The sequence below is a fragment of the Micropterus salmoides genome, unplaced genomic scaffold, assembly GCF_014851395.1.
Source record: "Micropterus salmoides isolate LMB-PRFRI ecotype aquatic unplaced genomic scaffold, ASM1485139v1 Ms_hic_scaffold_17, whole genome shotgun sequence".
NCBI lineage: Eukaryota > Metazoa > Chordata > Actinopteri > Centrarchiformes > Centrarchidae > Micropterus > Micropterus salmoides.
Window position 1 is genome coordinate 7,229,793 of NW_024040817.1, and position 22,187 is coordinate 7,251,979.

At 39.5% G+C, this 22,187-nt stretch overlaps 1 protein-coding gene across 1 annotated transcript in view; it reads right to left on the reverse strand.

The window, feature by feature from the left end:
* Positions 1-22,187, reverse strand: part of LOC119907500 (chloride channel protein 1-like) — a 46,862-nt gene that overhangs the window by 3,176 nt on the left and 21,499 nt on the right. The window contains exons 13-23 of the mRNA XM_038725261.1: positions 15,109-15,178; positions 12,957-13,067; positions 11,629-11,842; positions 10,975-11,108; positions 10,620-10,711; positions 9,240-9,332; positions 8,922-9,009; positions 5,833-5,915; positions 3,929-3,973; positions 2,460-2,564; positions 204-290 (exon numbers count right to left, since the gene is read on the reverse strand). Of these exons, the coding sequence (XP_038581189.1) occupies positions 204-290; positions 2,460-2,564; positions 3,929-3,973; positions 5,833-5,915; positions 8,922-9,009; positions 9,240-9,332; positions 10,620-10,711; positions 10,975-11,108; positions 11,629-11,842; positions 12,957-13,067; positions 15,109-15,178 (1,122 nt within the window). The remainder of the gene's footprint in view (positions 1-203; positions 291-2,459; positions 2,565-3,928; positions 3,974-5,832; positions 5,916-8,921; positions 9,010-9,239; positions 9,333-10,619; positions 10,712-10,974; positions 11,109-11,628; positions 11,843-12,956; positions 13,068-15,108; positions 15,179-22,187) is intronic.

A 22,187-nucleotide genomic window follows, 5' to 3' on the forward strand; every position in this document is an offset into this window, starting at 1 on the left:
GGATTCTTTTCCAAGACTGGCGAGGGAAGACTTCCGTTGAGTGTATTAAAAAAGCAAGAGGGCCTTTTCTGACTTAGCTATATGGGAATTTAATTAAATTTACTGCTTAGGTTTTGGTTTCAGGTGACCTTCATCAGAAAGAGTTTGGAAAAAACCCCAAAACAACAAAAAACTCTTGCATATGTGGAAATTAAGTTTCTTACCTCTTTCAGCGCCACTACTCCAACCAGCTTGCCGATACTGGTCACATAGGCATGACTTAGCCCGAGCAGTGAGAATAAAGTGTGCGTCTGTGGAGACAGAGTGAAAAGGTCACACGTCAAATTATGACAAACTTCTACCTCTCAGACCATGATGGCCTTTTTACATCGGTCTGTGAATCCAGACAATTTACAGACGCTGTGCATCTCTGTCAGCTCTGTCTAGACACAATGTCACAGAGACAGAAAGATGAAAGCAAACTGGCTCGAGGCTCCAGGTGAACCACAGAAAGAAAAAGTCCTTGAGTGTGTTTCCATGCACAGAGCATTCTGTGCATATTCCAGGCAAGGTCACACTTAGGATGAGCTCTTTGTATGCATCAGCACACCTAGACCACAAAGCCCCCTTTTGCACATGAATAAGCAGAGTATTCTGGATATTACCATGAAAATGAAATTACACTGATGTCAATAAACCAACAGCAATGGTACAAGCTGTGTACACGCTTCAGTATCCTGCAATTATCTGCAAATCCTGGATCACCTTAAGATTTGTCATAATAAGGATGTCAGTGTTTCACAGCAATGGTACAATGGAGGGGAAGGAAAGTGAAAATGTATTATTGGATAAGTTTTCATAAAATAAAATTAATAATAAAACCTATAATACGTATTAGGGGAATGATAATGTGCACGTAGAAGCAAAAGGCTGCAGATTTACAAGATTTTGTTCAAATCACTTATTGGGGGAGCTCAAACATGCCGGATATATTCACACTGCAGAATGTTTGGCTGACATAGACACAAAGTTCTTCATCTAGAACCGACAGGCACAACTCGCATATAAAAATTAGGGTGTTTATGTAACAACCCATCCGCCTACTGATTACTGTAAAGAAGATTCAGTTAAAAAATGAAACGTTTTGTGTCCATCTCCATTTAGGCAGATGACACCGTGTGAATGTGCCATTACCTCTCTGTCAAGGTTATCCACATCCTCGGCTGAATGTGATGTTACAGAAGTAAACAACTTACGGAGCTCAGTGTGGGAACATCGACAAAAGACTTGACGACTGCTTGAGATGCAAAACTTCATTTATATGCTTCTTTGCTTGAATAATATCTGTGGCAAAAAAAAACTAACTATTGTCAACGGTGAATTTATGCTTTGCAATAAAATAAACTGCAGGCTATCCACCCAAGTAATTTCATGCAAATTATGATGTAATGAATAATACATTTGAATGAAAATGGAAGGAATTGACAATATTTTCTCAGTTTTCTCACTTCTTTTGTTCACTTGAGATATTTTTCTTTTTAAATGAAGTAACGCTGCAATAAATAGTGATGGGAATTACGTTGCCTCATACAAAGGTGCTGTGACTGTGCATAACATGCACAGGAGCTTCATTTCGTGGCCACTTATGCTGCACATAGAACAGGAAACCAGCTGCTGAGAGTGGAGCACAATTCGTCACGTAGTGCTACAAATCTTTAACGTTTTAGCTGAAAGGCCTCAAACACATGTTGAATTATTACTTAGCAACTACAACAGACAAGTGGTTCCCACAAACACTCGCAGATTAAAGAGGTGCCTGGTGTGCACAAAGTGTTCTAACAAGGATTAATGTAATTGATGTTTCCGAGTGAGAGTGTTAGTGAGCATTTCATACACTACGACATAAATCAGTACAAATTTCAGTGGCAAATTCATTAAAGCGATACCATGACCACTGCATATACTCGTCAAGATAACAGTGTACTTCAAATCACCCTCATGTCAATATGAAAAATATACATATAATATTGTTGGGGATTTCAAATTTTGCCATTTGCCATTGAATCTATGTTGAACAATGATATAAAAATAATTTCTATATTACTTTAACGTTGCCTTTTCCTGTAAGTGGAAATTAAAAGACTAGACGACAAGCTAGCACACAAGGATGTATAAAACAAATGGCACTGCAAATGTTTGAGGAAAGAAATCCATTCAACACATTTGCTAGGCCTCACACATATAAGACGTTTTTTAAACAATCCCCTCCCTACCATCAGATAATTGTCTTTCTCCCACTAACTGACATCCCATTGTTTCACATACATTTTTTAACACACATTTTCCACACCGTGTCCCTATCCAACATTTTTTTTTTATAGAAACTAAATTACAGTAAGGAAGCAAGGTGCTCTCAAACAGCTGTTAAACTGGCATTTAAACATCTGCTGACCTCTGTTTATCTTTCCTTCCACACCAACCTTGTGTAATGATGTTCTCTCAACCAGCTGGAAAGGGGAAGGGTCTACTCGTATCTCATCGATTTCCATCGGCGTGTCCATCTCTGCCTCTTCCCACGCCTTGATCTGCAGCAACAAATGCAATGTCACCGAGGTGGAGGACGGGCTGGAATTAGCTCAGAGTCGCTCTGATGTTGGGAAAATACTTCCTTCTCTTCAAATGTACAAGTTCAGCCAGAGAGAAAGATCAGCATTTGTCTTTATGATGGGTCATACCGAACAGCATACCATTAACACATTATTCACTAATAATTAAATTATCAAAACACTGAGCAGTATGAGATGGAAGTCTGTCTGTGGCTGCAGGAGAGAGAAGGTAGTTTTGACTGAGGAGAGTTTCGCAGCTGTGAAAAACCTTGAAACCCTGTGTTGCGTCCTTGCATGTCACCGCTCTCCCCTCTGAGATTTAGGATGTCTGACACCTTTTAGCCTCTCTATGGATTTTAACTACAAGCCCCAGCCTGCTGTGACAGGGCCAGCAGTCTTGTAGAATTTACAGGACAATGTTACGGGTCATTTTGGCAAAGTGCCAGGAAGAGTAGGAGAGCAGCAGACACAACAGGACTGGAGGGCACAATATCGGTTCTGTGCTCTTAACCTAAAATTATGTCTTTAAAATTCTGGCTGTGTTTACACTGCAGTTAAAAAGTGCTTCTCCTCAAATGTGACAAAGATTTCTAACACCTGTGACCTACATGTGACAAAGATTTCTAACACCTGTGACCTACATGTGACAAAGACTTGAATGAATATTGAAGTTTGCCAGCATTGACTTAAAAATAAACCTTAAGGCTCATGCAGACTATATGACTTTCAGCGTCGGCCGATCGCTACGTTACTACACAACTTGCTGTCTTGTAACGGGAGTCTTGAAGTCATTGTGGCGTTCACACTACATGACTAACAGCAGACGGGGGGTGATACACGACAGGAGCTGACCACGACTGTGTCACCCGACAGCTGCTCTCCAAACCACGTTTTGTCAAGAAAACACACTTGAAATGTGAAACGGGAAATGACGCTAACCTACATGCAAAACAGCTGTTGTTTGTTATTATAAAGCTAACAATTATAAAGACAAAGAATATGGGTGAGAGAATGGATTAGCACACGCAGGTAACAGGGATCGTCTGAGCTACAGAGAGAGCTGGAGGCGAGTAAAAAGTGTTTTGCAGTGAAATAGTAGCTGCCTGTTCCGCCAGCTGCCTGCTCTCATTGGCTGGATGTGGATGTCGAGTAGGACGAAAACAGGGAGGGACGAAACATCTTCTAGTTTTTCTTCTACAAAGTTCTAGTTTTTCTTCTACAAAGTCCAGTTGCCTTTGACCTCAACCTTCGTTGGTCGTTCGCTCGAGTGCAGAAGACTCAACATAGCTGTGTGAGTATTTGATCACCATGCTGTAAATAATGAAGCAGACATCATAACATACCTCTTCTGGTGTCATTGTGTCTGACAAAGGAGGAGGAGAGGGCTCCTGGAGACAAAAAAGAATGAGACAGATGAGAGATGAAACGTGTTTACATGAGTACACATGAGTGATTTTATAAAACCACCCTCTGTCACTTCTGTCCCTCTGATCCGGGCTGGATGTCACCTCTAAATTGAATCTTACATGAGGGGAACGAAGGGAAAGTAACTCAAAGTGCAATGTGTTTCTCATTGCTCTTCTTCAGAGAATTCAGATACACAAGCTGATTCAAAACATTTATTTCTGCCACCTGTATAACACAATGCATTCCAGTGTATAAAATATAGTTTAAATATTACAAGCAAATACAACAGTTAATTAATCTGTATTTTAAACTGTCTACATAGATAATAACTACTTATTTTACTCTTAAAAATACAATATGCAATATAGAAATATCTTGGTTTTCTGTCTTTTTCACAGCAATTGTGACAAATTGCAATAACACATTTTTTGTAATCAGGCTGCTGTCATCCAGTTTCTTCTGCTCATCTTCCACTCCCACAGCACATCCTGCAGCTTGGTGAGTAAACTGGATGCACTGGGTGAAATTCAGGCCAACACCTGCTGTGACCTGTTTTGTGAAATGGAATTTATTAGCGATGCAACCCTCATTCATTCACTCACTCACTGTCTAGGCAGGTTGTCTGCCTCTGTCCTCTAAGCAACAAAAATCACACGCAAAAAAAGAGTGCAACTGTGAGTTTTCTATGTCAAATCACAGCAGGGGAGCTAACTTGTACATGGTCAACAAAACACAAATGAAAGGTTTTACATATTTTCATATTTTACCTGTACAAATTAATTAATAATCAGTAATTACATATATGCATTCTATGTAGCTGTTTTATCGTTCTTATTGTGCATCACTGAAACCACAGCAATTATGCTAGTACAAGAATTACCAAGATGCTGACACTATTACACCAGCCAGATAATATTCTAAAGGTCAGTGTCTGGTTACCTGCCATCAGTGGCACAAATACCTGATATGCAGCCAGAATTCAGCCATGGTTTGGCTTGTTTGCTGCTGGCAATTTCCTACTGTGTGTCTATTTGATATTCAAAGCTGTAGAATTGTGGCTCACTGACGTAAAAACAATCCCCATGAAGGAATAGAATTGAATCCAAAAACATAATAAAGAATCAGACTGGTAATTCACAAGCCACAGCAGTGGGCACAACAGAAATCAAATTCTAATCTTGCAAGCTTACAAGCATATGCTTATTTCCAATGTGGTTTTCATTCCTGCTTGTATAAACAGATGACATGTATTGCTTTCCTGTGAGCCAGGCTCACTGCCAAGCTGAATAATAACTCTACCTCCAGTATCTGGCTTTCCCATTTCCATATGAGAGAAGGTTGAAAAAAGAAGATGCTCGACTTCAGGGAGTTTGTCTGAGGATGAGGACGCATTTGTGTATTCATGTGTCTCTGTCAATCAGATAAGTGTGTATCTGCCTGAATGAAAAATTCACCCTGGAAAAAATAATGGATAAATATTTATATCCTAGCAGTGCCGGCGTGAGGATGGGATTTTGGGAAGGCTTTGCCAAAAGGAAGGTGGCTATTTGCATTTTTTTGCTAACGAGTACACTCCAGTTTGTTTAAATCGTTAGCTAAACAGAGAAAAGGGCACAAAGATTTTTTTTTAAAATTACATACAAATATGTTGAAACACAAAATGTAAGAAAGAAAGGTCACATATGTGACTTACAGAGCAGAGACAAGTATGGTTAGGAATAGACAGATGTGCTGTAAGATGTGCTGTAAGAGGTGCACACACGTGCGCGCACACACACACACACACACACACACACACACGCGCGCACACACACACACACACACACACACGCACACACACCTGCGACTGCCCTTCTGTCTGTCTGTTCTTAGGGTTGAAGAGATTGCTGAGTGTTTTCCTCACAGACTGTAGAGGACCTTTATCTGGGAGGGAGATAGAGAGAGAAGTCAAGAGGGAGACGCAGCAGGTCAAGTTAAATAAAATATACAAATGCAGCTTTTTTTAAAGACCTTTTTTAGAAACTGCGACAACTCTAGCAACTCCTTATAGTTGTTGCCTGGATACCATTTCACTGGTAGTCTGTTGTGTGTGATAGGCTACTGAACTGATTGTGCCACAATATATACACACACCCCATCTGGTTACTTGCAGTAAACATGTTGCCAAACCTTCCCTCACTGCTGTTAGGGTTGCAATTATTATTAATTCCAATCTTTTGACATCTGTTGAGGTCAGATACAAACAGGTCAATGTAGTAAACAATGTGAAAGGCTGACAAATTAATAAAATAGATCATTTTAACCTTTTATCTAGTGAACTAAATGGTTGGAAGTAGAGCTAGGCAATACAACAATAATGATTATTATCGCTAGGTAATTTTCCTCAATAACAATATAACAAATGTTCACTTATTTTTTCTATGAAGATACTTTTCTCAGGAAAAGGGACTGAAAAAAAGATTTTACTTAATTTTACTCATGTATATTTGTTGAAAAAAGATTTAATCATATTGTTTTGAATGTTCTACCTCAGATTTATTAAGCGATCCACTGTTTGGCAAGTGTTTTCCATATTCTGATCATAAAGAAAAGTTTAAACCACATTAACCATCTGGCTTCTTCTGAGCAAATATCAGCCATTAAACTTAAAGGAGTAATGATTTGATCGTAATAATTATTGATATCGAATGATAGAAAATCTCATGATTATTATCGATTGCAAATGATATGAAAACTTTTATCGTGATAAGATTTTTGGCCATATCACCCAGCCCTAGTTGGAAGGACATATAGGACAGCGAACAGCTGACTTGGTAGAATTTCTTCTTGTTTTTTGGCATTAGGTAGTAAGACAGTAAGTTAAGGGAAGAGACGGCTTTGGACATGACAGACAGAGCCTATGGAGTTTTGTTTTTAAACAGATAATTTTATTATTTAGTGTTTCTCACCAAACAAATTGTGTACATACTGTATTTAAAACCTAATAAATGTGTCAAATGAATTTTTTCGCTAGTAAAACATTTGCATAAAACAAATAATATTTTGAATCTTGCTTCGCTTATATCCATTTTTGCAGTTCACACACCCTGTTCTAATGTATGGACCCAAATACTGGACAGGGTGCCTTTCATTCTGAATTGAACCTCCCTAAACACACTGCCTATGGCCACTATGACTCATAAAACAATCAATCATCACTCAATCAATCAATTTTGATTCCTTGATTCCACTGTGGAAGCTCAGCGTTGTTTTCTATCTCTGTAGGTTCATTACTACGAGTCTTACACACTGTTATTATTAAAATATCAGGAGAAACGCCTACCCAATCCTTATGATATAACATAAGTGAGCAGTTGGGTCTTGAATAAGATAAACATTGCATGGAAACCTTGTGAGAGGAAGGAGGGAGCCCGCCACTTTGAATCCTAATGTGTGAATGAGGAATCACCCACCTTTCACACGCATATTGCAAAAGATTGAAAAGATAGTGCTGGCCAGCAAGAATATGGATCACATCATCTACATCCACATGCACATACATGAGTGTCCCTGTGCATGTACCAGAAGAGTAAACAATGAAAAAGGAAGGTTCATCACATTGGCATTAATGATGTTACTGCTGTGGTTCTTCAGATTGTATAACATGACATTGTTCTTTAGGATTACATTAATTCCCATGGTTTATCCTTTCATACTTTATAAACACCAACAAGATGTGTTTGTGTCCTCTGGGTACTACCGTACTTAACACATATGAGAACCTGGTGAGTTTCATAAACCATCTGGGCTCTGACTAAATGCTTAGTCATATCAGCAGACATATTTTTCTGAGAAGTAGGGGGAGACAGAGCAAAGAATAAATCCTATTACATCACCCCAGTGAGCAAAACTTGTCTGAAGGAATCAATATTACTATGACAAGCCCACAAGGCTTTCATTGTCTAGCCTCAACTCTGTGTGACACAACTCCGCAAGTGTAACAGAGTTTAGGAAGACAGATCAGAAACTGTAATTGTGCTCCAAAGTTTGATTTATTTCTAGATTAAACTGGACGTTGAAACTTGATTTGAGGGTTCACAAGTAGGTGGTACAAAGACAGCAAACTAGCTCAAGTAAGGTCTTTATCTTATTCAGACTGTGATACTTCCAATCATCGCTTCTCCTATAAGCAGCTAGCACAGAGATAATGTATTAAAGGTTTATTATGTAATATGTAGGAGGATATATTGACATTAATAAATATTTTTTCAGTGGTGTATAAATAGAGAGGGATGGCTGAGCGTTGACTGATGGTGTCGGAATGATCAAAAGTTTTTGTCCTCCTTAAATCTTTATTGCAAAAAGAGAAATAAAGTGTTCAAGGGACATAAAGTATACAGAACTTTCATGCAAAGTCAAGTATTGCATTTACATATTTTGCAAACATGTAAATTGTAATGTGGTTATAACGGTTTGTTTGCTGACTATGTAGACTAACTAGATGTCTGTGTATTGTTTATGCTCTGATATTATTAATCCAACACATCTTTGTAGTAGTGTCCGTGTTGTTTCCACATTCCAACTTAAGAGCACATGAACATACACTGAAGACAGAAGAACGACAAAACGGGACCATCCGATGGGATGGTGATGACGCGTGGATGGCCTTTGGTGTGAGAGACCCGGGTTCAATCCCCCCACTTAACCCGTAGTTGCTCTAGAGGCGTGCGACCTCTGACGTATATAGCAATTTTAAGTCGCTTTGGATAAAAGCATCAGCTAAATGAAATGAAATGAATAAATGTAAATCCGAGGAGCACGTGAATGCACCGTGAGTCGCTGGTTGCAATTCTCCCTCACCACTACATGCCTCTAAAACTTACACACTGAACCTTTAATATGACACCCCCACCGATATAGATAAATTAAATAGATAAAAAAAATACTTACCAGGGACAGGAGCAGTGTGGTTTGAGGAAGGCTCATGAGGCTTTGGAGGAGGCAGGGGGCCATTCCTCTCCTCCTGCAACGGGCTGCCCTACAGACAACAACTGGATATAACTAACTTGATAAGATGAAAAGGTGAGAAGGATATGCAAGCAGATAAACACACAGAGACAGATGGGTCTGTTTAAACTGCAGCAGATGGAGCAACAACAATGTTTGTTGCCACAGCAGTAAAAAAAACAGACATATAGGATACTAAAGGAAGAAAAAAACAAAACACTAATGGCTTAAAAAAAACAAATGCAATAATCACAGCCTCACTTTCTCTCCGTCCTCGTCTTCCTCCTCATCTACGTAGGCGAAGGATTCCCAGCTGTGTTTCTGAGACTGATTCTGCTCCTGTAGGCTCCGACCCTGATTCCAAATCCAAGCAAACAGATAAATAAAGACTGAATGCTGTTGTGAATATATCAGTATTTAATTCAGTATGAACTATTATACTGTGTGTATTGTACACCAGTGCTTCAACACAACTCATTTTGAACATTACAAATGTTTACACAGATGGTATTTGATGTTTTTCCTTTTGTCTTCTCTAGGTGAAATATAGTACAGTATGTTTGACTTTCCTGTGGAATCAATACTAGAAAAGCCAGACTGCAGCTGCAGCTCTTTCTATTACAGTGTTTCCATTTCTACTTTTAGCTATTCCAGTCTGCGTATATCCATCCTCTTCATGTTAAAAAGGTATTTCAGCTTGCAGAAAACATTTGCTTACAGTAAATGACGTGGTCTTTCACCTGATCAAAGGAAACAAATTCATAATATTTTTATCAATAATATCTAATTTAGGAGTTTCTTGAAGGGAAGTTTCCTTTCATTTAATTTTTTCCCAACCCAAATCACAGGTCTATGGATAGAACAGGAAGTAGTTAAATCCTTAATTTGCCAGGTGAATTTGAACATGTGTATTTTTTTGTCTGTCACCATGGTTGCATCTCTGTGGAAACACAGCATAGTTTACAGACATAATCATCATGTAAATTAAACATAACCTATTTTGCTATTAAGGTCAAACAATTAATCCAATTATTGCATTAACAATTACTTATATATGTGCATACTTGACTTCATATGAACCAAATAACCTACAGGATGTAATTGAACCCGTCCTCGTATCCTGTGCTACCAGCTATTTCACCATGCTCTCTCTCACCAACACAAACAAGCTCCTTAAAATCACTAACAATTCCTCTAAAATAATTGGTCTTCCCACTCCTAACCTGTCAGCCCTCATTAACACAGCCACCACTGCCAGAATCTATGTTATTTATTATTTAATCAGAAAGCTTACAAAGTGTGTTTCATAACAATATTAAACCTCGTGTGTGAAACTATTTTGAAATCGCTATGGTAGAAAAAGGTTTGAACCTGCAAATCTCCGCTTGCGGCTAAATTCAGTGTAATTTATCTTAAAATAATTATGACAAAAAACAAAAGCATTAAGTTGAAAAGTCTTTGGCTTTATGAGCCTTTTTCTTGAACTCTTGAATAATAAGCAAAGACCAGTGACACATTTTAATTTTGTGAAGACAAATTATATGTGAGCAGGTTAACAACTGGGAGGGACTTTCCTACATGTCATTGAGTAAGACACTGAATACCAACTGACAATAAAATGGAGTCTCTGACTGTCCTCACCTGCATCAGGAGCCTTCTCTCTGGTGACAACCACCAATCACAGAGAGCCAGAAGCTCCAACCTGTCAATGCTGCCCAATAGGATCATAGAATCTGGAAGCAGGAGGGGAAATGACTTCAACAGTGGCTGAACTACCATACTCATTATCACGATCTCATGAAACTTTGGCAAAAATATTCTTCAAAAAACATTAAGTAGGTTTAATAATCATTAATAAATAAATTTGGTTCAGCGTAGCTTAGTATGTATATAGCGGTAACTGTACAATCTGGTAACAAAATGAAACATTTTCTTTATCTAATTTTTCATTTAGTTTCATGGAATCTGTTATTATGTTCAGAATGAACTCTTTTACCTTTTGAGTCGACCAGTGGGATTGATTTGAGCGAGTAGGAGTCCAGCAGGAGCTTGACTTCTCTGTATGTGGACTGAGACGATATAAACTTCACCTTTCTCACCATGATGTCTTCCACAAAGATGTTGTACTGGCTGTAGGAGAGATATACAGATGCAGTGGTGGTGTAGGTGGTGTACCCACATATAAATTCATTCAAATCAAGTTGTGAAAAAAAGCAAACAAGCATTCGTCATTAACTGAAAGCACAAATTAGCTTTTAAGATGGAAACTGCACCTTTGCGTCTTGAAGGTCCAATGTACAAAGTTCCCTAATCTAAAATTGTTACTTACTTCTTGATTTTTTGCATAATTTCAATCCTTAGTAAAACAGTAAAAGTAAAACATATAAGTAAAACATTTAGATCCTTACAGCAATTACGTCTCTTCTGCCTGTATTTTTCATTTCATTATATTAGTTTTCAATCACAACTCAGTTTGCTTGTTGCATTCAAGCAGGACTTCAGACTGAGCTTATGAAGATGCAAAAACCATACAAGAAAGAACCATTTCTCAAAAATCCAATCATTGTTGACCATTTGGCAGCTCCACAGCAGAGGAGGACCTCTTTATTCCCCCACATGGAAACATCTGCTGCGTGAAAACAGCACAAACCTCATGTGTCCAAAGCCGAGCTCAGGCAGGTACGGCAGCTTCTTGACCTGGATGATGGAGTCGTACAGTGAGGGCTGCAGGCCCTGGGCCACCATGTTGGCCAAGATTACTGCCACCATCATGGGCAGGATATGGGAGATCTGGCCTGTCAGCTCAAAGCAGATAACTGCCGTGGACACAGTGTGAGTCACAGCCCCGGTCAAAGCTGCCGCTCCTGTCAGAGACATGGGATGGGATGATGAGGGGAGGGAGGAGGGGGTGAAGGATAGGTAGAGAATGAGAGAGGGTGGGGGGGGGCAGGAAGGAAAGGATGGGGTTAAAAAAGAAAGAGGGTGAGGAGGAGAAAGACAATAAGTAAAAAGAAATGTAAAGGAGGATAAAAGGCGTTGAGAGGCAGGATAGAAGCAATGAACAAGATCTAAACATCCAATAAGTGGATGGAAAGGAAGACAGGAAGTTGAATTACATTAAAAAAATAATCAAAACATGAAAAAAATAGGGGTTAGAAGAGTAAGATGAAAATGAATGCGGGAATGTGGAGAAAAGACTGCTGAGTGGAAAAGGGTAAGGCAGTGGGAGGAAGAGCAAACAGAAGTTCCATGAGAGGAGGCAAAAGTATTGGACAGAGGAGGATAAAAAGAATGAAACGAAGGGCAGAGTAAAAAGGGAACGAGTAACACAAGGAAGTAAGACGGGATCAATGGAGAAAGAGGAGGGATGGTCTTTGTAGGGCAACAGGAAGGGGACTGAAGGAAGGCCACGTTTCTGGGTCAGTGGCTGAGGTGAAGACAGCAGAGGGAATCCACATTGACATTTAACTGTCAAAGCAAAGTGGCCACGTGTTCTGATGGAAAGGAGGAAGAGAAGCAGGAGGGAGAGGATGACAAAGAAGGGGACGGGATGAGGAAGAGTAGGAGGGGAGGACAACTGGACGAGTGACAACTAGTGGGCCAGAGATGTTGGCAGGAGAGAAGGAGGAGAAGTTGGAGGAGGAAGAAGATGAGAGAAGTGACAGGAGAAGACATCTTCACCACTGTTGACAAGCTGAGGGCGCAGAGGGTTGACAGTTAAGGAGGAGAGAGGAGGACAGGGAGGAGGAAGAAGGGAGTTCTTGACAGTAAGGCTTCGATGGCATGGGTTTGAAAATATGCAGTACTGATTGATGATTATTTGCACTTCAGAGGATGTACTGTAATATATACTGTTAGGACTACAGTAATTGCTATTCTTGCTCTGGAGGGTGCATGAAGGTGAACAAAAGTTGCAGTTGTATATATGCTGATGAAATGTGACGGGGCTTGCTAAGAGAAAGGGAAAGGGAGACTAACCAATGACTGCGTACCCTCCAGGGATGATGCGGTAAAGGATGCCATCAAACACGATCCCATGCGGAAACAAGGTGGCCATGATCTCCCCTACCAGCCTGCCGAATGCAGCTCCTACAAGAGGAAAGAAAGTAATAAATTTACCTTTCAAACTGTTAAGTAAACATACTTTTAAATAAAAATGTAAGTGGCATTTTACAATAATGAATTAATTACATTAATTCTGAGGCATCTGTATGAATAATGTGGACAAAAATCTCATCAATAAGACTGTCTCTATTGGTCTATTCAATGTATATTACCAGAGCAAACACAACTCAAGTCATGAGTGTTTCTAGTGACAGATGTCCTTACCATAAGTAAGTAAATAAAGTGACAAAGTGCTTCACAAAAGTAAAATAACAGCGCAACAACAGACCTTAAAACACACACGTCTGCATACTGACTGCAGACAGCACATGGCGTGACAAAGGCCAGCTTAAATAAAAGAGTCTCCAACTCTAGACCGCAGAATGTAAGTCTATGGGAAGAGAAGTCCACAGTGTCAGGGCATGAACACCTTTTGTTTTTAGTTGAGTGCTTGGAACAGCAAGTAAACTCTGGTTTGAAGACCTACATGGTGATATGCGGGCAGTGTTTCCCAGTAACTAGTAGTGTAACGGATTACAATTTCCAAAATAGAAACATTATTACAATTACTAATCCAAATAACGCTGCGTTACTAGAACGCCGTTTTGTTGTCCTTGATGTGAATGTGGGACTGCGTGGCAGGTCAGCAGACCTTATGTTGTTCAAGTGAGCTGCAAGCCAAAAAGCTAAAGGAAGAATAGAGAACGAGGGAGAGGGAGCATTGTTTTGACAGCTGTAAATTTTGCCATTATGTGTCATTGTTCGACCAGCAAAAAGCTTTAAACCGCGAACAATTCTACAACTAATTTACTGAAGCATCTGCTAAAGCAGCACAGCATTGTGAAACTCTAGAAAGAAATTGCAGCCACTACTACTCATCGGGAGAGAGTGGTGTTAATCAACATTTTGTGTTTTGTATAAACATTGAATACTGCTCTTATAAATGCATGTGCAGGAAAACAGTATAGTTAAAAAGTTGGGATTGGCTTTATTTTTATTTCAACCGGTGACGAAACGTTCTATGCTTTGTACAACAACATGCATTTCATATTTCATGAAGCTCACGTAAAATGTTGATGCTTTGTGCAACTGTACTGTGAGACAAAAGGTCACATTTTAAAAACACAAAAACACACACACACACAGAACATGACCCGCTATATCTAGAAATGAGTTTATTCATTTGAAGTTGAGGCTGGTAATGATGAATATTTTAAAGTGAAGCACTGGTAAAGGTCACACCGCAAAGCATTTCACACTACAAAAACAACCGATGAATTGCAAACTACTGCAAATAAACACTGAATGCTAAAATGTTGATCTGAAAAATAATAAACTCATATCTCGTATGAAAGGTGATGAAACAATAACCATGGGAACATAAAATCAGTCTGGTCAGATACTAATTGAACAATGCTTCTGACTGAAGTTTAGCCAGGACAATTAATCACACAACTCTACAGCATATGTCAATATTTCAGTTGCTTATCAAAGAACGCTAGTATTGCTGAAGTTAGGGCTGGACGATATGGCTTGGTATCACAATAAAAAGTTTAATCTCTTTCTAAAGGCTGATTTTTGCTCCTGAGTGAAAATTGAAGAAACCTGATGGTTAATTGTGGTTTAAACTCTTCTTCAAGGTCAACACTTGGGATACAATTTTTGTCAACAAATTTGCATGAGCAAAATTAAGTAAAAGCTTATTTCAGTCCTTTTTATTCAACAAAATAAACATCTTAATAAAAAAATTAAGTCCTTATTCGTGTATGTAATAAAATCAAAAAATTTTTGAATATTAATTGAGCATTTGCTATATTGTTATTGAAAAAGATTATATTGTGCTGCAGTGAAACACTACTGGTAACAGACAGAAACAGACTAATATATGTTTTTTTTTCTTTAGTATTAACATATTCCATAAAACTGATCAGATGCTGTACACCAAAATAACCACGTATGTTATTTTAGCTATCCTTATGCAACTCCCAACTACAGTATATAAAATGCAACAGGTGTTTCTGCTCACCCAGTATGAAGACAGGCATGAAGGCCCCAGATGGGATGGGCATGGTGGTAGCCACTGCAGACATCCAGAACTACAAGACAAGAAATTCGAGATGCTATTCAGACAAGGGAACTGTTGATGGAATCAAATAAAAACAAAGTGTGCTTTAGCTTGACATTGGTGCAGCCTGTAATTAAAATTAGAAAACACCTGTGGACAGCATCAAAATATAGGCCAGCAAGCCATGTTTGAGTAATGTCATAGTTTGTGACACCTGTGAGCAGCCATTTGGTCAACAGCATGTGAACTAGGCATGTGGTCATGTCATGGTAATGTAGCTGACATTTGTGTCTGCACGTATCCTTTCATTCACAGGCTATTCACTATTCAACAAGTTGGTCAAACTGCTCCACAATCAGGGAAAAAAACAAGTCTCAATCCCATCTTCAGTTTTCATCTTTTCAGTTTGCATTTTCAGTAATGTCTCATTTGTCGCTGCAAGTTTCCAACCTAATTCTAATTAGATCACTTCTAAGATGTTGTGTTGCTTTGAGTGAGAGACAAAAAACTAACGGCTTGATGAGTTACAGATGTGGAGAATCTGGAAAATGTGTGCGTGTCTGGTGAGGGAGGAGACCCAATCATCCTTGGTTGTCCTTGAGAAAACAGCTGCTCCCCTGAAACTACAGCGGGTGATGCTGTAGCTGTACTGGGCGGTTCCCAGATGAATGTGTAGCTGTGTGACTGAGTAAGACTGTGTGGGTGAAAAGATCAAATGTGTAAACTCCTCTGCGGGGTAAATTAAAGCTAAACGCACCCTTCACATATCACTTAAGGCTGTTTGTCTCCAAACAATTTCCGTATTCATCAGAATTTAACTTCAAAATAGCTCACCTAATAATATCCTTTGTTCTTGGCTGCAGAGAGCTCATCACAGATAATGATTACCTTTACACAAGCTCTTGGTTTTGGTGTGTGTGTGTGTGTGTGTGTGTGTGTGTGTGTGTGTGTGTGAGTGAGTGTGAGAGAGAGAGAGAGAGAGTTTCACCAGCATCCCTCCACAGGCACCACATGCTGCGCTTTCTCAATTTGATTTGAAGGGTTGGGCGAGGAACACTAGCGTTACCATTTTAACATTCCAGATTACCATTCTACACATCGTTTGTCATCATCGTTTGAGAACTTAATTACTGTGGTACAAGATAAAAACTCATTAGCACGTCTCTCACAGGGTGGCTGCCATCCTGATGACAGAGAGGACAGCGCTCACTGTCTTCTTCTCTCTTTTAATCCCGACATTCAAACACAGTCATGCAGAAACACACAACTTGCAAAAAACAGGCAGACACGGGCAATCGGCACCCTCTTTCATCAGTGTCACAAATCCAGAGATAGATAGGAGCAGAAACACGGGGACACAGAGTTAGCTTCACTGTTTGATACAGAGCAATGTGGAGATGAAACATGGGTGCCTGTTTATGTGCGATAAAGAGACAGAGACGGAAGTAAAAAAACTCTGACATGAACTCCAAAACAGGTAAATTATAGCTGAAAAATATGGACTGAAGGGTAAGGGTTCTGATTCATCTTTTTTTGACTCAAAACAAGGGCAAACACAACTATGCAATAAACAAACTGGCTTGTAGGTTTTTCAGCACAACAACTTGATAACATCGCTTCCAGTAATCCTCACAAGCTAGCGAGCGGCTTGCTCGTTAGGATAGATTGTGTAATAATAAGGAACCTACGACCTTGTCCATCAATTCTGAGGATCGTGTGCCAAGCAGCACTTCATTCTTGTTTGTATCTGTGACCCTGAAGGTAAGGGATAATCACCAGAAGAAAACCACAGAAGAAAATAAAAGGTGGCCCTGAATAATATTCTTATTCCCCTCATATTGCAATGCCCTTCTAGTAGGTCTTCCAGCTTGTGCGGTAAAACCATAGTAAAACCCCCTACAAATGGTTCAGAACGCAGCAGCGCATCTGGTTTTTGATCAGCCCAAAAGGACTCATGTCACTACGTTACTCAGTGACCTCCACTGGCTACCCATGGTCTCCCGAATCAAATTCATGTGCTGAACTAATGCTGCCTACAGAGTAACTACTGGTTGATGATACATGTAGGCCCACTACTGCAGCTGGAGGCTTCTCGCAACGCCACGCAACTTTCTAAATTCTTCTCTCTTACGGAGAAAAGAAGGTTGAAAACACAGTCGCAGCTGTTGTGTGAAGCGCAATTGTAGCAAAATGGCTACATGTGAAATTATTATTATTATTATTATTATAATAGAACAAACATGCCTACATGGTTGTAGCTATTAATGATTCAGCAGTAAGAATCACAGTTGGTCCCCCTCCTCCCTGTCACAGGAAAAAAAAAAGCTTTGTATAGTTCGCACACTGATGTGGTTATAAGATTTTTGGTAAAAACACTACGAACTTGAAGCGGCATATCAAAGCTAACCACCTGGGAATTGAAGTCTGTTAATGTCTCTTTTGCAATAAAAATGAGAACAAAGCAACAAATCAATATTTTGGTTAATCAATATTATTCAAGTGAGTTAGAAAAGACTAAAATGACAGTTAATGACTAAAACTAGACCAAAAAAAAAAAAAAATTGTATACAGTGGACTAAAAACTAACAGGGACATTTGACACAGGACTAAGACTAAATTTTAAAATGGCTGACAAAATAAACAGTATTTTTTAGTCTGCACACTGGTTCAGAAAAGATTTCAACTGAACTGCTACTACTCATCAATTTGTCTTTACTACAGTGCACCTAACGAGCACCTAATTTGACAATCCTACAGTTTGTTTTTCAGGTGAATAGAAATAAATACAGACAAAGACAATTGTGTTTAACACAAAAGAACATAGAGAAACAGAGGCAGAGAGAAGCATAAACACATGTGGGAGAGAGGAAGATCCAGAGTGTGTGTTTGAGTATGTATTAGAGAAAGGCTGGCAGTAGCAAGAAGGCGACAGAAAAGCTGAAAAACACAGTGTGTGTGTGTGTGTTGTGAGAGGAGTTTTATCAGCCAGCTGCTCTCAGTTTTGGTTAATTCAAGTTTTCACTACAGGGAGCCGCTCTGCTCAACTGAGAAACACCATGACTAAACCAATGCAGTGTATGACGCTGAGTGACAGGTTTTAATATCCTGTAGATAGGATTATTTATATGGCATTTCTGCCTAATTTGACTTTAGACCGGCAGAAAAACACACCGAGGTTAATGCTAAAAGTGCAAATGTTATTTTAAGAAGTCCAAGAAAGAAATGATGATAACAACCTCGCTTTTTATGTTTTGTTTTATTTTGGAACTCTAATATCACTGAACTGTAGAGTGGATCTAGGAAAAAGTATGAAGGACCATTTTGAAATCTTAGACATGTCCATTCTATTAAATATTAGTGCTGGGCAACGATTTAAAAATTTAATTGCGATTAATCGCATGATTTTTGGGATTAATCGCAATTGACCCTTCGCTAAGGCACGCCTCCTTAAGTTACCGTTGCTAAGTCCGACAAACTGTCGGCGCTGCCACTATCTATTACTGCACTCCCCGGAGAAATATTGTCAGATTTGTTGGAAGAAGTGATCTCACAAAGAAGCCGACACTTTCTCTCAGACAGACTCAAATTGACTCAAACGGACGTGAAAAGAAATTCAAAATAGAAGCTAAAGCCTACCAATTACAAAGTACAGCCCGACGACTGAGACAAAAGACAACGATATTAAGGATCGACCTTTTTATATACAGTCTATGGGATCAACACTGTGCCTGTAAAGCTGTGTAGGCCTCTATTCATTATTACAATCATTTAAAAGTGGATGAGTATGGCTTTTTATTACATTCAGTAGGAAGTTAGCTAGCGTTAGCCAACATTACATTACATTAGGAACAAACCCACAGATGAAATTTTTCTGGATTTATATTAGGTTTTGGAAAGAGAATAAATCATACTTCTACTATCAACGACTCTGGGTATCGACTGTAATTATTACAAGTGCCCCAGGAAGTGTTTGACCATATCTTGGAAAAATACAGCGGGAAAAAAAACTAGAAAACGACTCTTTTTGCATCAGAGTCAATGGAGCACATCCATGAAGTCCAAGTGTCGGATCTCAGTTATAGTGAGTCCTATACTGCACTATGATTGGTCAGCTTTGTATTCGAGGCGTGGCTTAGCGAAGGGTCAATTAATCACAATATTCACGTGCAAATTTGAACAATGAATTCTAAAGTAGGCCAAGTGTATTGCCCATGTTTAATTTATATGTACTGCTATATACACAAAATTTAAACAAATAATGTGTTTTTTACCAGAAGTATTCCCTTTACACAGTAGCAATAAAATATTTCATGTAAATCTCAAGTTAAACAATGTAATCAAATCAAATAAAAAAACAAAGCTATTTGCCACTCCCAGTGCATTACCTTTTATCTAGCTTGTTAAAACAAGTTACCATCAAGAGTCCAGAGCCACGATCGTAACATCATAGCAGGCACCTTCTGAGCAACAGGTTAACATATATAAATCTTTAACATACACATGCACACGTTTTTCTGAACAGGTATCAGCTTTTGTTTATCTGCTTCTCCCACACGCTGCATTCAAGTAGTCTGCCGAAGTCTCCCTCCACTGCTTGTTTGGGTGGGTGATTTGCAGGCTGATCAACATCCCACCCCTCCTGTGACCCATGGTTTGACTGTATGTTTATTCAGAGCCAGTGAGCAACGGACTTTAACAATAATAATAATAAAAACTGTGATTACGTGAGATACAATAATTGTCGGCGCATTAATAAATACACTAACGCAATATTAAATATCCATTCCTCTGGTAGGGTTAATTGACAGCAGTTTCTGGTGCAGGGAAGAGTGTTGTTTAAAGTGGTTTAAATGGGCAGGAACACACAACCTGACAAAGCCTGGTCAGATACTGAGAAAGACTGCAAAGCAAATACTTCTATGAACAGAACATTGTGTCGTGTGAAAAGTTTGGTTTGTATTTACTGAGAAAGTAATGTGCTTTCCCAGTTTCTCACTGTTCTCTTCTTGAGCTTGTGAGAAGCCGCAGAACAGGAGGCAGCAACAGCTTGGTGCTGTTTTCTGCAGCAGCCAACAGACTGTGGGCGGGTCAGGACTCAGAGTATTTAGAGACCAGACTTTGTCTTTGTTTTTTTATACATGAAACACTTGAACTCGGAAGCTCTGGTCACACCAATGCTAAATGACTTACAATCCTGGGGGTGGACAGATTGACAGAAATGCAACGGTGTGAATATCATGAGGTGACAGTTACCATCTGCATGAAAGACAGCTTTGATTTTTGAAAACATGTGTCTTGATTACAATTAGGTCTGAAACGATTCATCGATAAAATCGATTAATAAAACGCTTCGACACAAATTATTTGCATCGATGCTTCGTTTAATCCATGTAATTTTACAGCACAGTGTTTCGCAGGGACATTTATTATTTATTATGCTGCATAATGGCGCTGTTTGGAAAGTGGAAGAAGAGAGAGAAAACAGCGAGCGACAAAGAAGAAAGTGTCCAAACTATGGGATTCTTTCAAGCTAAAGAAAACAACAACTCTGTAATGTTACCGTCCGTCCACTGTAAATACGAAACTTATGTCGCCTCGGCAACAGCATGGCGGCGCCTGAACAGAAAGCACCGGGGTTCTGCCAGCGGACACAGACAAGGTAACAGTAACAGCAACTTTAGCATTTAGATGAAATCATGATTGATTGTTTAGTTGAAGGCTAGTCAAAGTAAGTCGCAGTTCTTAGCTGAAAACGTACACAGGTGCGTTTGTTGTTCTCCTTTTTGGGCCGTGAGTTGTAACCATAGACCGTATAACCTCACAGTGAAGAGTTAACTGGGTGTCGGGGAGCTGCACCTTTTTACTCCCCTCCAGCTCTCTCTGTAGCTCAGACAATCCCTGCTACCTGCGTGTGCTAATCCATCCTTTCATCCAGATTCTTTGTCTTTAAAATTGTCATCTTTATAATAACAAACAGCTGTTTCGTGTGCGGGATCGCTCATTTCCCGTTTCACATTTCACTTGTGTTTTCTTGACAAAACGTGGTTTGGAGACCAGCGTCGGGTGACACAGCTGCTGTAGCGTGTGTGTGTGTGACCCCCTCACCGATCAGTCACGTAGTGTGAACGCCACAACAACTTCAAGACGGCAAGTTGGGGGTGCAGTTGTTGTAGGAAAAGGTTTTTTAGCCCACATACATACCAGCCTTCAATATCGCTGTTCTAAGTGTAGTTTATACAGTAAAGGGGTCTACTATCCACATCCTTCTTAAAATAAAAATATCGGTTCATAAATCGGCCCTTTTTCACTTTAATACTGGCATCTGCATCTGGTAGGTTCCTATTTTTCCCCGCAAGTCTTTCGTCTGGGGACCCAAGAAAACTTGTACGTCATAACATAAGAAATATATTTTTTTGAATACTAACTGACTTATTTGTGAATGCAGGTATTCATTAATTGATACTAAATCCTGCTGTGCTCCAGGGTTGGTGCTCCCTTTGTATTTGGGTCTGTTCAGATTTTAGATTGGGTGTAATTATTCACAGGCCTTTTCTGATCCAGTCTGACCGTCATCAAGTTTCTTTCTTCTGCTCTGAATTTGTCTGGATGTCAATGAAAGCACTCACTCCTTTATATGGGTGGGACCAGTGACTGCACTTCGTGAGCAGTCTTAAAAATGTCCTTGGGCTTTATATGCACATATCAATGCCAATAACAATGGAGATAGCAAGAGTTGTCACTATCCAAGGTGTGTGTGTGTGTGTGTGTGTGTGTGTGTGTGTGTGTGTGTGTGTGTGTGTGTGTGTGTGTGTGTGTGTGTGTGTGCAGCTCCTTTCAAGAAAACATAAGAATGCTAGAACTGCTGGCAGTTTGCCACCAGTGTTGACCTTGGACAGGAAAAAAAGAAGGAAGACACACAAACACACACACAGTCTCACACACACACACACAGATGTCCCTCGTCACCAACACACTACATGAGTGACCTGCAACAAATGTCCCTATCCTAATAAAGGGGAGAATGATGACGAAAATGCTGA